Source organism: Macaca thibetana, chromosome 5, assembly GCF_024542745.1.
Source record: "Macaca thibetana thibetana isolate TM-01 chromosome 5, ASM2454274v1, whole genome shotgun sequence".
NCBI classification, from domain to species: domain Eukaryota; kingdom Metazoa; phylum Chordata; class Mammalia; order Primates; family Cercopithecidae; genus Macaca; species Macaca thibetana.
Genome location: NC_065582.1, coordinates 41,792,459 through 41,805,955, shown reverse-complemented (window position 1 = coordinate 41,805,955; position 13,497 = coordinate 41,792,459). Strand labels below are relative to the sequence as shown.

The window sequence follows — 13,497 nt, the reverse complement described above, 5'->3', positions numbered from 1 at the left end:
ATTCTTTCTGATGCTCTCCCTCCCCCTGCCCCACTGACAGGCCTCAGTGTGTGTTCCCCCATGTGTCCATGGTTCTCATCGTTCAGCTCCTACTTATAGGTGAGAACATGCGTTTTATTATTATTATTTTTATTATTATTATTTTTATTATTATTTTCCCTGCATTACTTTGCTGAGGATAATGGCTTCCAGCTCCATCCACGTCCCTCCAAAGGACAGGATCTTGTTCATTTTTATGACGGCATAGTATTCTATGGTATATGTATATACACCACATTTTCTTTATCCAGTCTATTATTGATGGGCATTTGGGTCTATTCCATGTCTTTGCTATTGTGAATAGTGTTGCAGTGAACATACACATGGCGTGTATCTTTATAACAGAATGATTTACATTCCTTTGGGTATATACCTGGTAATGGGATTGCTGAGTCAAATGGTATTAACATTTCTGTTTCTAAATCTTGGAGGAATCACCACGCTGTCGTCCACAATGGTTGAACTCATTTACACTCCCATTTTCTGGTGTTTTGATATTGACTTTTGTTCATCTGAGACAAGTATAAAATAACTGTGGAATACCTATATCTAAATCACTGTTTCTTAGTCTTGACTACACAAAAGAATCACCTGAGGAGCTTTAAGATGTAAACCAGAGAAAACAAAACAGACTCCAAAGCCTGGTCCTCATTCCCAGATACTCTGATGTGAGCTAAACAGTGCCTTACGTCTTCTGGAGACCAAGAGATTTGGACTGAGGTGCTGGGAAGGACTGAGATCAGTCCTCTGCAGGGTCTCGTTTTGCTTGGTAGTCTGGCTCCGCAGTTTGGGGTCGCCTCCACACCTCACCCCTCCACACCCTTTCCCCAACACCCTCACTTCAAACTGGAGGAAAGAGGTGGGGCAGTTTTCAGCATTTGCACCGTTTCTGTTTGGAAGGTTATCATCTATCCATCGTCAGTTGTTGGGATATAACTTTTTCTTTGCTAATTTATGCTTTGGATATACTGACTGTGTGTATGGCTTTGTTTTCTATTCTGGTGACATCCTAGAGGCATCTGCCATGTTTGTAAACATCAAACATGTTAGGTAAGCTGGGGAGCTGTTTTAAATGTCCCAGGTGCCATTTTTTTTTTTTTTCAGTGGAGTCTTGTTTCCTGGCTTTTCTTCTCTCCTTCACTGTTATGGGACTTCTCAACTTAACTGCTCTCCTGTTCCCACCACCCCACAGCCTTCTTACATCTGAACAATGACACATGGCAGTAAATGCAGCTGTGGATGATAGTCCAGGCCGCAGAGGGTTTTTCAGGCAGATAAGTAGTTCAGTGTTGGCCAGAGTGGCCTATTGGAACACAGATTTTGTGGAAACATGCTGTTAGCAGGTTACCAGTTGGAGCAATAAATTAAATTTTCACTAGCACATATTTGTCTACAGTAACTTAAATCATTTTTTAAAAATTTCGTTTACACATGAGGGGGCAGTATGGGACTATAAAGTAAATGTTCTCTTTGAAATAGCTTATTTTTATTGGTATGTAATAGTTTTAAGGTGCGAACTTTTAGACCGTGCAATTAAAACTGCAACATCGTTGTTAGTTGTTCAGTGATACGTATATGTAAGTGATACACCTCACTTGTGTGGAAGCTTGTGTCCCACTTTTTCTTTTAATATAAAAAATATAAAACAGTGAGACATTCTCACAGTGCTTTTTGTTTTTAAATTATACATGTGCAGAATGTGCAGGTTCTGGGATACATGTGCAGAACGTGCAGGTTTGTTACATAGGTATACATGTGCCATGGTGGTTTGCTGCATCCATCAACCTGCCCTCTAGGATTTAAGCCCTGCATACATTAGGTATTTGTGGGTTTTATATTCATGTTTTGTTTAAAGCTAACTGACTTTCTTCCTGTTTTCTGCTTCCACCTGAGGAACGTCAGCCCTTTAGAGATGCAGCTTCTATTGCGTTGATATCTCTAATGTATTTTACTTTGTGACTTTATTGAAGGATGAAGGGCCTGCAGCATTGCTGGAAGGAAGCCTCTAAACTGGGATCTTGCAGCTATGGAGGGTCTATTATCAATCACCTCTGCATGATATGCTTTCCTTTGTGGCACAAATTGCTTTTCTCAAAATTTGCTAAGCAAAGGAGCAGCACATTTTAATTAATGTTATTATTACTGATCTGTGAATGACACTGTAGATAAATCAAGGTGCTAATATTCTAGGTTTCATAAATGAAAGGGGAAATAAAAGAGGGGTTAGAGGGTATTAAATGAATTGATAAAATCTAGAAAACATTTTATGAAAAATGTAAATGGGAAGCTAGAAAGGTAATTTCATAAGCATAGGCTATTTTTAAATGTGTAAAAAGTATTTGCAGTCATATGTTTCTGTTTACGTAGTTTGGAAAAAATTGAGGCCAACGTTTTGGTGTAAATATAACTTTCTGTAAAATTTAATGAAATACTTATTTTTAATGTTTTATCCTGGCTGCTTCCTTTGGAGATGAAGGGCTGTGGTACTGTCTATATCTGCTAACGATAGTTTTACTTGTTTAGTTTTGGAATGAATTATCTGATACATAACAATCTGATGTCGTTTTGACTTAAATTTAATCAGATATTTTATTTTGGAACCTTCTGTTAAAAAAATAAAAGGCTATGACTTCTTCCCTTCATTTGAAGGAATGAATTTTGGGCTCTAGCCTGTCTTGAATGAACTCCAGATCAAATGTTGTGGTGCTCGTTTACTGGAGTAACAGACAGGTTTCTGTTCATGGTAAATAATTCCTGTCCTTTATGCTTTGATGGCAGATTTTTCGGATGCCGCCCGATACCACATTCCCTGAGCCGACCTGCCTGTCAGCATCACCCCCAAATGCGCCACCAAGGCAGTCAAAGAGACAAGGCCAGAGAACCAAGAGGCCCGTGGCCGTCTACAATCTTTGTCTGGAGCTGGAAGATGGTAAGATGTTAATGATATTTTTTGCTTGATAGCATGTTGAGAGTATGACATATCAGATGTCCTCAGGGCAGGCCACGGTTTTCTGTTGTCTGTGTTTTCATTTCTTCTTCCCTTAAGATTATAATTTTGAGATTTACAGGGAGGGTGAAGCTTTTTTGTAAGGGGGAAAACTCAAGTTTCGGTTTTATGTTTGTCTTTGTTATGCATGGTTCTTTTTTTATTTTTAAAAGGCAGCTTAAATTTCTTTTTCGGGAGACTTGTGTGACCTCCTGTGAGGTTACATAACCCTGAGACAAATGGAAGGGGAACTAAAATTAAAGCAGATCTTTTATGAGAGGAGCGGATGGAGTCTCATGTTAAATGCATCTAGATTAAAGGCACAGTTCACCATCACACCAGGGTTTACGGCTTGTGTGCCTTACTTGTCCCATTTTTCTGACTTGCTCATCAGGCAGAATGCTTCATCTTACGGCAGGGATGGCAAGTTGACCTGCCTACCTGGGCCAGGCCTGTGGGAACTGGGCTGCAGTGGAACTCTGGCCAGTGGAAGTTCTCACGTCCTATCTGAGCCACCCTGTTCTAGGTAATCATTGCCATATGGCTCTGTTGTTTCAGTGTTGCCAGATTGCCCAGTTTTTACAGAGCCTAGAATCTGAGTTTTCAACACTGATCCATACAAAACAAGACTGGGAGCTGTGCACAGGCCTCCCATTGCTGATTTGTAATCATGTGGTTATTGGTGTGGAGAATAAGATGATTCTGCTATCCAAACCTGCATTTTCAGTACGCAGCCTGAAGCTGTGACTCGTCTTATGAGGCCTTCCTCTTATTGAGAACATTTGCTGAATTTGAAAGTAGTCTTCATTCTTCTTCTTGTCCTCTTTTTTTAAGAAAAGAATCTTTCATTTATTATCCTCGAGCTACCCAGGTTACCTTAGTTGGGAAGTGTGAGATTAGCAGAGTGACGAAGGGGATGAGGATGGGGACAAATACAATGCCTTCATCATAGGCAGCTGCCTGCACACATGGCCAGGTGGTTAATATCCAGAAATCCATGCAAGCAGTGACAACTGTCTTCAGCTTGCCTGACTTAGAGGTATCTCGAGGAAGACTCAGAATGCCTCCTGTAATGACACAGGGGGGCTAAAATGTGGGATTCTTTTATATTGCTTAAGACAAAGGTACATATGATACAAATATTAGTTTTACAATCGGATAATTTCCAGAGGAAGGACATGAATCATTACAATTAAGCTATAATTTCAATACTTCCTTTTAGACACTCATTTCAACTTCTGATCCTAGCTAACTTTTTTCTTCTGTCTCTTTCTCACGTTCATTCTTTCTCAGCAGGGTTGTTAATAGGAGTAAAAGTGACTGGTTTGAATTGCACCTTCTCTTACATCTTACTTGTCCTCGATGGAAGTGTTAATAAATAGTGAAATAAGCAAATGTTGGAAAGTAGGAAAGGAAAAAGAAATCAGGAAGACACAGAATACCTCAAATGGATCCTTGGCCCTTGAGCAAAATGGAATTGACTCTATTTCATGAGGTAGATGACTAAGGAAGGACATTTTGGTCTTAGGATCACATCTACTATTTTGATGTTCTTAGCAATGGGGTCATAATATCCAATCAAATTTATTTAGTGGATTAACCTTTTGATCATTGGATTGCTAAGTGATTATTAATGGTAAGAAGCTTCTGTAGTGGTATTTAGCACATCTCTTATGGGAACACTCAAGCTAGTGTGCAGTCATAGCCTTCCTAACTTGTAGGTGATAAAATAATTCGTTAAAATTGCTTGGTTTTTAAGGGAAAAGATTGTCAGATACTCAACTTCTTTAGTCTGATTTTTATGTTCATTATATGATGTTTTGTTCTACATTTTGTATTTCATGAAGTATTTTATAGCTTTATATTCATCCTTGGTTGCAACATTGGGATTTTTTTTTTAAGTTGTCAGAATCAGGAAAACTCAAGTTTGGGCATAGTGTGATTTTATCTTGTCTTAGAGGTTATATGATAAGATAAAGCAACTTAAAACTTATTCTCCCTTGCCCTCAGTTTTTTGTAGTTAAGATTTAGTTGTGTGAAAAAATAGTTATTTCAGAGAGAACAGAATAGGGTCTATATTTTGTCATAGGCTTTTATATTTTACATGTTCTAAAAAAGGGAAAGTGAATACATTTATTGGAAAGGAAGCATATAGGGAAAGAATACTAAAAACAACTATTCATGTTATTGAATGTCACTTAGCATATTGAAAACTTTACTTCCAAAAGAAGATGTATTCTTGTCATTAGGACTTAATCTTTTTTAAAGTAGCTTGAATCATGTAATTGTCAAAACGACTTGAAGGTTTCAAAAAGTTTAATTTTTTTGTATTTTTTTCTTATTGTTAATAGTGAAGTGACTTCCTATGTTAATCTAGTTTGGGTTAAAATATGCGTTATTATAGACAACTTTGGTTGATTATTTTTCCAAATGTTCTAGTTTATATGGGACAGATAGAAAATGTGTATACAAATATGCTTCTCTCTTCCCTGCCCCCGCCCCTTGACTCATTGTAGTATAAGTTAAATTTGACTTAATTAAATCCAGGACGAATAGTTTTTACTTATAAGTTAGGTAGACTATCTGCCAAGATTCGAGGAACTGGATTGGATGACTGGAGATGTTCTTCAGCCCTATGATTTGGTCAGAGATTTGGTATTTGAGTGAAGTGGTTTGTGGTGTGTTATTTCTTCTTCTACACTGAGAAGAGTATGAAACTGTGTGATGTCCCAAACAGCCAGTCTTGGAACACACTCGAAATTGGTTTCAGTTCAACATCAGGCAGATCAAAAAAGCATCAGTGAAGAGTCAGCAAGCCTGTTAGCATGTGTCACGGTAGGATGGGCCTGGATGTGGAAAACCCAGCATGAAGCCGGAGGGGAGATCCTCTGCTGGGAGACATGTTTTCTGTTATGTTCATTCAGCCTCACCCCCACTCCCAATTGAGAGATGACCAGTTTAACTAAATAAACCGAGTGTCTTTTACTTTAGTAAAGACTTCCATTGGCATTGGCGCATTTAGCCGTACTGTGTATGCTCATTATTTTTCTTTGTAATATGTGATTAAATGATATTAAACTTATTTGCAAAAGACTTTAAAATTCTAGTTACTTGCTTAAGGTTCTTTATTGATGATTAATATGAACTAAAATGGATATAATATCTGAGTAGTTTTCTTAAATTAGAGCAGCTGTTAAATCTTTGTGAGATTCTCATCTTTTATTATTTTGTTGAAGCCATATTGCTCAGTTTTCATATAACATTTAATCTCATGAACATCAAAGCTGAGTAGATTTGGCTAAGTCAGTTATGAAAAAGCAAAATATGAGGTAGGCTGCTAAGTGCTAAAAAGATTAGAAATCAAAGGTTTGCTTTCATTTCATTTTCAAGTTATATCCCATGTTTTAATTTCTTTAGAACTAGTGAAATGACTCTAAAAATGTTAAATATATGTTATGTGTTTGTTTTCTCCTGCCCCCACTCCAAGTGCATGTCCTTACAATCTCTGACATAAAGAGGGGCTGTTGTGTTTATTGTAATTCCCCCAAATACAAGGAAAGTTCAGGAGGCTATATGAGATCAAAGTGATCTTTGTTATTTTTCATTCAAGGCAGAAGAAATTTTAAGCGAAGGTTTGGGGAGTCAGGGAGAAGAGGATTACCATCTGAATCTCTTTCTTCATGCTAGCTCTAATTTTAAACAGAACTAGACATTTACAGAACTAGGTTTTATATGTATCTTCTTGTGTAATTAAGTATTCTTCGCCTGTCTTCTTTTGTAACATGATATAGCAGCTTACTTATTTAGGCAACTTAAAAAAATATGACTTATAGTGAGTTGAAAACAAAATCATCTTGCAAGCCAATTGGCAAGATTTAATAACATTTGAGTGTTGGTCTTACTTGGGTATCGTCGGGTTGGCACTTTCACATTTGGATCACGAATGTGCTAACTGCAGCACATTTTGTTGAGCATGTGTTATTGTAGTCCTACAGCGTGGTAGATACCATGATGAGGATACAGAGCCTTCTCAGCAAAAAGTGAAAATACTGTTGAGCGGGGCAGAGATGGATAAACAATGACACGTGATCATTTCCTTGTGTCCTAAGTAGGAACATATCTTGATCTAGATGAGTCTCTAAAAATCAGAGTAGGACAAATAAGTCATATATAGATGTCCTTTCAGCCTGAGTAATATCAAATTAGAACTTTGAATAATTAGCTAAAATTTAAATGTCACATGTCAACGAGAGCAATGCTGATGATATAAATTAGCCGTCTTAGGGTAGGTTCAAAGAGTCTGGTTCGATTTTGAGGCATGAGCCAGAGAATAGAAAATTAGAAAGCAGGCCATTTTGTGGTCTTTTTAAATGTAGATTTTTAATTCTAAAGGATGGAATGCTGTTAGCCATTTGGAAGTTGTTTTTGCCTCTACCGTTTATTAGTGGTTTTTATTATACTAAATATGAAAATCAGAATTATGCCACGTATCTATTGAAGAGCTTTTGTATGCTCCACATCCTGCCACATACAGTTTTTCTTCTCAAGGAGCTGATTTTCTATTCCCATTCCATTTGTCACTGCAGTGAAATAAGAAACAATGTGGCAATGAGTACCCAGTGCTAGCTCTGAGGAAGGGAAGTCTGTAGGGGAGGCTCTCTGGTTTCCTTAAAATGAGCTGTTTTGGCAGTTGTGTGGGAAAGGGTTTCAGGTAAGGGGAGTAGTGTGACTGAGGCATGGCAGGAGCAGAGAGCCAGAGCCAGGTGTGAGACTCCCTGATTAGAAGGGGACAGCGTTGGCGGTTGTGAATGATAGGTGGACCTAATGTGGAAGACTTAGACCCAGGAGAGACAGCCTAGGGGACAGAGGGGTGCATTGGAGCCTGGGCTGGGGAATATGTATCCTGACTCTGTACTCATGGACAAATTGCTTACCCTCTCTAAATCTATTTTATTAGCTACAAAATCAGGGTGATAATAGTATCTACCACTGAGGATGGTTGAGAAGGTTCAGTTGTTAATGTGTTTAGCCTAATGTCTGGCACATAGTAAGCACTCGAACTATAGCTGCTGCTGCAGGGTAGTACTCTTAAAGCCAGGGAAAGTTGCTTTAGGTTTAAAATGATAAGAGGAACCACTGCATATTTTTCAGCAAGGGAGAAGAGTTGTAACATTTGGAAAATAATATTTAAGAAACTTAATCTGTCTTAATCTGCCAGTAGGAATCTGAAAGGCAGCCATGGTAAAAGGCTGATGAAGTAATTTAGGCTGAGGTTGAAGTGGGCTTGAATTAGCACTAGGAAGCAAAAATAAAATGGATATCTGGGAGAGATGTTAAAGCAAATCAGGGACTTCTGAACTGACTAGATGCGGAGATCAAGGCAGATAAAGTGGACATTATTCGCCACAGATTAAGCTCATAGGTAAATCTGTCATTGTGTTTATGTTTTTGTTTTTGTCTTCAGTTTTTTCCTTGCAGCTTAAAAATAGACCATCTTTCCATCAAAAGGAAGGAAACATGCCATTTTGTTAGTGTGTTCAATATGTATTCTCATATGTAACTGCTTTGGAAAATAGGTTTAGTAAAATATGGTGTAGAATGTCTTGGTATAAAAAGTATATGTGTAAATAGTGTATATGGAAAGTCAGTGGAAAGAGAGAAATAGTAAATAGTTACTAAAATGTTCCATCTACTTAGAAAAAGAACAGTCTTATAACCATGAGCAAAGTAGAGCTCATTTTTCTCCAGTTTTTCCTCACAGGTGCATATATCCACATTCATCCGTAGGCTCGTATTTTGAGGGGTGGGAGGCCACTCACTCTAGGCAGACCCTTCATTAGAAGCCAAGGATGCGTAGTTCACATTCACGGCAGCGGCGCACCCTGTAACGTCAGTTCCCAAGAGAGCGTCTGTAGAATGCCCCTTTATGAGAATATGTTTTCACAAGTGAATTGTAACTACTCTGTCTTTCCCACGATGTTAGCAGGACACAAACTATGTGGAGGTGTGAGAAGTACCACTGGAAAACCATTGCTGGCATGGATTTTTGTCAACATTCTGTAGCTATTGATGTTTCCTTGTAAATATGCATCAGCTCGATGCAGAATTATAATCAATCCAGGTAACTGAACAAGCAGATCTTTGTCTTAAGATTGGCAGTCTGTCTTTTCTCCATTCTTACCAATTTTTTTTTGGCACGGCATTTCATGGGTGGGCTCTGGGTAATAACTTCCCAAGCCTGGAAGCCCCTTGCCATCGCCTCACAGCAGTGTTAGGATTCCTTGACATGGAATTACTGTGTTGTGAAGTTTAAGACCAGGCTTGAATGTGTGACAGTATATGTAGACAGATTATTTCTTAACTCACTTTTACAATGATGAGATCAATGGGTTGGAAAAGGCAGCCAGAAGATTCAGGGCTGTAATTGAGTTGTGGCGTGCCTGGAAATTATGTGGGATGCCTCCCCTGCGTTGGTGTCTCCCCAGAAACCTCCTGTGAGGCTCAGCACCCCCCCCCACCACAATGCTAGTGACAAAGTGAAAGGCAACTTCTATTGCTTCCTGTGTAATCTTAACTGTGCTTCTGTGTGGGATGAACATTTCCCCCTTTCTCTGGAGGAGGAAAAAAAAAAGCTTATTTAATGCCTTTAAAAAAATACATAGCTGCTTCTGTGGTGAAAATAAGTTCATGGCAGGTAACTCAGATTTATAGAAGAGAGAAAAATTCTTTAAAGCTTGTCTCCCTGTGGAGTGGGTTTTTTCTTCACTTCTAATAGCTTTTATTTTAATTTCTAGTTCTGAATTCAAGCAGCTGTCACTCTCTTTATAGCCCCCTTTGAAACTCTTGTGGCGTAGGAGGTAGCTGGGCTGTCTAAGAAACATCTTTTCAAACCAACCAAAGTATTGTTTATCCTGAATGAAATGGAATTTTAAGGCTGTCAAGAGTGACTGATTTAAAACGTTTTCTTTGATAGCCAGGAAGATGAGCGGAAATCTTGAGGGAGAAGGTGTTTCTCTGTGTGACCAATTTCAAGTAACTTCTATGGCTCTGAAAACTCTATGGCCCATGATTAAAATGACCATGATCTAAGAGTGTTGTGTACAATTAATGGAACAAAGCCAACCTGTGGCCAGTTAATTTTTACTTACTGATTTCTTACCAACTGTTGAGGAAAAAGAAATGATGCAAGACTGAGGCAATGCCAGAGAACACTCCTTGTATTTATCATGAGTTGTCTGCAGTTGGCTTTTGTTAGGTCTGGGTTGTGTCTTTGCAACCTGGTTCTCTCTGCATGCTCATTCTACCGTTCTCTGTGCCCTCCTAAGCTGTATTAAGAAGGGCTACAGGGTCACCTTTAGATTGGGGGGGGGGACCCTTTAAGCCTATGAAAATGAAATTTGGGGCCAGGCTCAGTGGCTCACTCCTATAATCCCAGCACTATGGGAGGATCACTCGGGCCTGGGAGGTTGAGGCCGCAGTGAGCCGTGATGACACCACTGCACTCCGGCCTAGGTGACAGATCAAGACCCCATCTGCAACAACAAAAAAAAATGAATTTTGAGACTGGCATTTTGGGTCTACTAATAGTTTTTAAAATCAGCAGCACAAGTTTTTGAGCATGAAATGTGATTATGGTAATGGGTTTTAGTTTTATCTTTAAAGAGAAATAGTGATTAAGTTTCTGTTTATTATCTTGGCTATTGAAAAGGTATACTGTTTTTCTTAAAATCTTTAGTAGTGCATGCAGGAGCATGATACAAAATTCAGAGAGTAATAACTTTGAACAGTTACATATTAGCATGTTATATACCAAGTACTGTTATTGGCAATAGTTACTAAACTTAGATAATATCCAGAACAATCCTATGGGTAGTATTATTATCTCTATTTTATAGTTCAGGAAACTGAGGCATAGAGAAGGCCAATAACTCACCCACATCTGTGACAAAGCTAGGATGGAACCCAGGCAGTCTGATTCCAGGATCTGGGGTTCTTAAGTGTTCTAGAGTGCTGAACATAAAGGCAACTGTGAACTTCTCTTCCCTGGAGCCAACAGACATTGCCATTTGTCTTGTGAGTCTTTCAGGGATACTCTGTGCGTGTCTTTTCCTTTTCCTTTTCCTTTTCCTTTTCCTTTTCCTTTCCTTTCCTCCCTCTCCCTCTACCTTTCCCCCTCCCCCCAGCTCCTCCCCCTCCCTCTCCCTCTCCCGTTCTTTTCGATGGAGTCTCACTCTGTCGCCCAGGCTGGAGTGCCGTGGCGCAATCTCTGCTCACTGCAAGCTCCGCCTCCCGGGTTCACACCATTCTCCTGTCTCAGCCTCCCAAGTAGCTGGGACTACAGGCACCCGCCACCAAGCCCAGCTATTTTTTTTTTTTAGTTTTTAGTAGAGACGGGGTTTCACCATGTTAGCCAGGATGGTCTCGATCTCTTGACCTCTTGATCCGCCCGCCTCGGCCTTCCAAAGTGCCGGGATTACAGACGTGAGCCACCGCACCCGGCCTACTCTGTGCATTTCTAACAATGCTGTTTATTTTTTAATTTTAAGAATGATTCTTAGTTTTTCCATTAAAAAAAAAAATGGTTAGTGTTTAAGGGAGTCAGAGCTGTGGTCTTGATCCAGGAGATAAAGAAGTAAGAGCCAGAGAAGGCTATAGTTTTAAATATGGGACCTAAAACACTGTAACAAGCATGGGCCCTCCAGGAGAGAAGTCCAGGCCTGTTTTTTATGAGAGACGGGGGAGGGAAGTGACGCATTTTATTTCAGTGATATTAAGTACTGCAAAAGCACGTTATTGTAATTTCTGCCACCACTTATCTAAATGAACAAACATCTGGTCATAGATTGGTTGTAGTGAGGATATCTCAGGTACCTGATACTTTAACAGGCTATTAGAAATTTAGAAAGTGAACACATTTTGGAATTTGATGCTGCCTGAATATATGAGATTTTGCTGTTACTTTTCTGTTTTCTCCTCCCACTTCTCTCCCCTTCTTTCTTTATTAAAAATAATTAAATTAATAATATATTCCCACGTTTGAAAATTCAAAAAGTATAAAAAGATACAAAATGGAAAGATCTGTTCCATCCCATTGACTCAGTGCCTGCATCTGCAAGCCAGATCTTTTACCATTGATGTTCATGGGTTGAAGCACATAAAATTGCCATCTTTTAGGTCAAAAATTATCTAATATCAGCAATTTCAAATGCCTCCCCCCCCCCATATTATAGGCCAAATGTAATCATTGAGAATTTCGTGTAGTTTAACTTGTAGTTTCTGAAATCCTTCTAGAGTTGAGATGTACATTGGATTGATGATCAGTTATTAGCAAGTTTGTGCCTTGTGAAACTGCTGTTGGTATATGCCAAACATGATTGAATATCATCATTTTTATATGGTTCAACCTATAGTTTCCTATCCTTCTAGAATTCTTTATGCTTATATACAATTGTATTAGGGTTCTGTACAGAGACAGAATGAGTAAGATAGATGTATATATTGAAGGGGAGTTTATTAAGGAGTATTGACTCACATGATCACAAGGTGAAGTCCCACAATAGGCCATCTGCAAGCAAGCTGAAGAGCAGGGAAGCCTGTCCGAGTCCCAGAACCTCAAAAGTAGGGAAGCTGACAGTGCAGCCTTCAGTCTGTGACCAAAGACCCGAAAGCCCACTGGCGTAAGTCCAGGAGTCCAAAAGCTGAAGAACTTGGACTCTCATGTTCGAGCTCAGGAAACATCCAGCATGGGAGAATGAAGGCTGGAACACTCAGCAAGTCTTGTCTTTCCACCTTCTTCTGCCTGCTTTATTCCAGCCGCTCTGGCAGCTGATTAGGTGTTAATCTCCTTTGGCAACACCCTCACTGACACACCCAGGAACAATACTTTGCATCCTTCAGTCCAATCAAGTTAACACTCAATATTAACCACCGCAATAAGCAAATAGGAATATGAATTCTTATTTACTCTCTTCTGCACTGAAGAGTCGGTTTCGTACCTTTTTTATTTTTTAAAATTTTATAGTATATCTTGTGTTGCTTTTTATGTCAGTACAAAGAGAGCTTTCTCCTTTCTTCACTGCTGTATAGTATTCTATGCATTCTACTGTATGGATGTACTTATAAGAGGACTTTGTATTCTACAGCCCAGCCAAACACAGTCAGATGATGCAGATGTCTTACTCATCACACATAGGCCTCTTTCCATCCTGGGATGATAAAGATGTATTCATAGAAATAGTGTACAGTATGCTTTTGAATGAAAAAAGCAAGTTTTAAAATGGAGTTTTCAAAAATATTCTCACTTTTAAAGGAAAAACTATATATTTAAATATACTGTAAGCATACAAGTACATCTGGAAAAATAATCAGTTATAACAATGGTTATCCTTAGGTGGTAAGAGTTGGTGATTTTCTTTATACATATTTGTATTTCATACCTTGTCTATAGTGTATTACTTGTAACACATACATAT

The 13,497-nt window shown here is 38.9% G+C and overlaps 1 protein-coding gene across 4 annotated transcripts in view; it reads left to right on the top strand.

Moving 5' to 3' along the window:
• The window catches only part of ARHGAP10 (Rho GTPase activating protein 10), a 333,877-nt gene that overhangs the window by 278,901 nt on the left and 41,479 nt on the right, over positions 1 to 13,497 (top strand). For all 4 annotated transcript variants that reach the window (XM_050790898.1, XM_050790899.1, XM_050790897.1 and 1 more), the window contains one exon: positions 2,818 to 2,968. In XM_050790898.1, the coding sequence (XP_050646855.1) occupies positions 2,818 to 2,968 (151 nt within the window). The remainder of the gene's footprint in view (positions 1 to 2,817; positions 2,969 to 13,497) is intronic.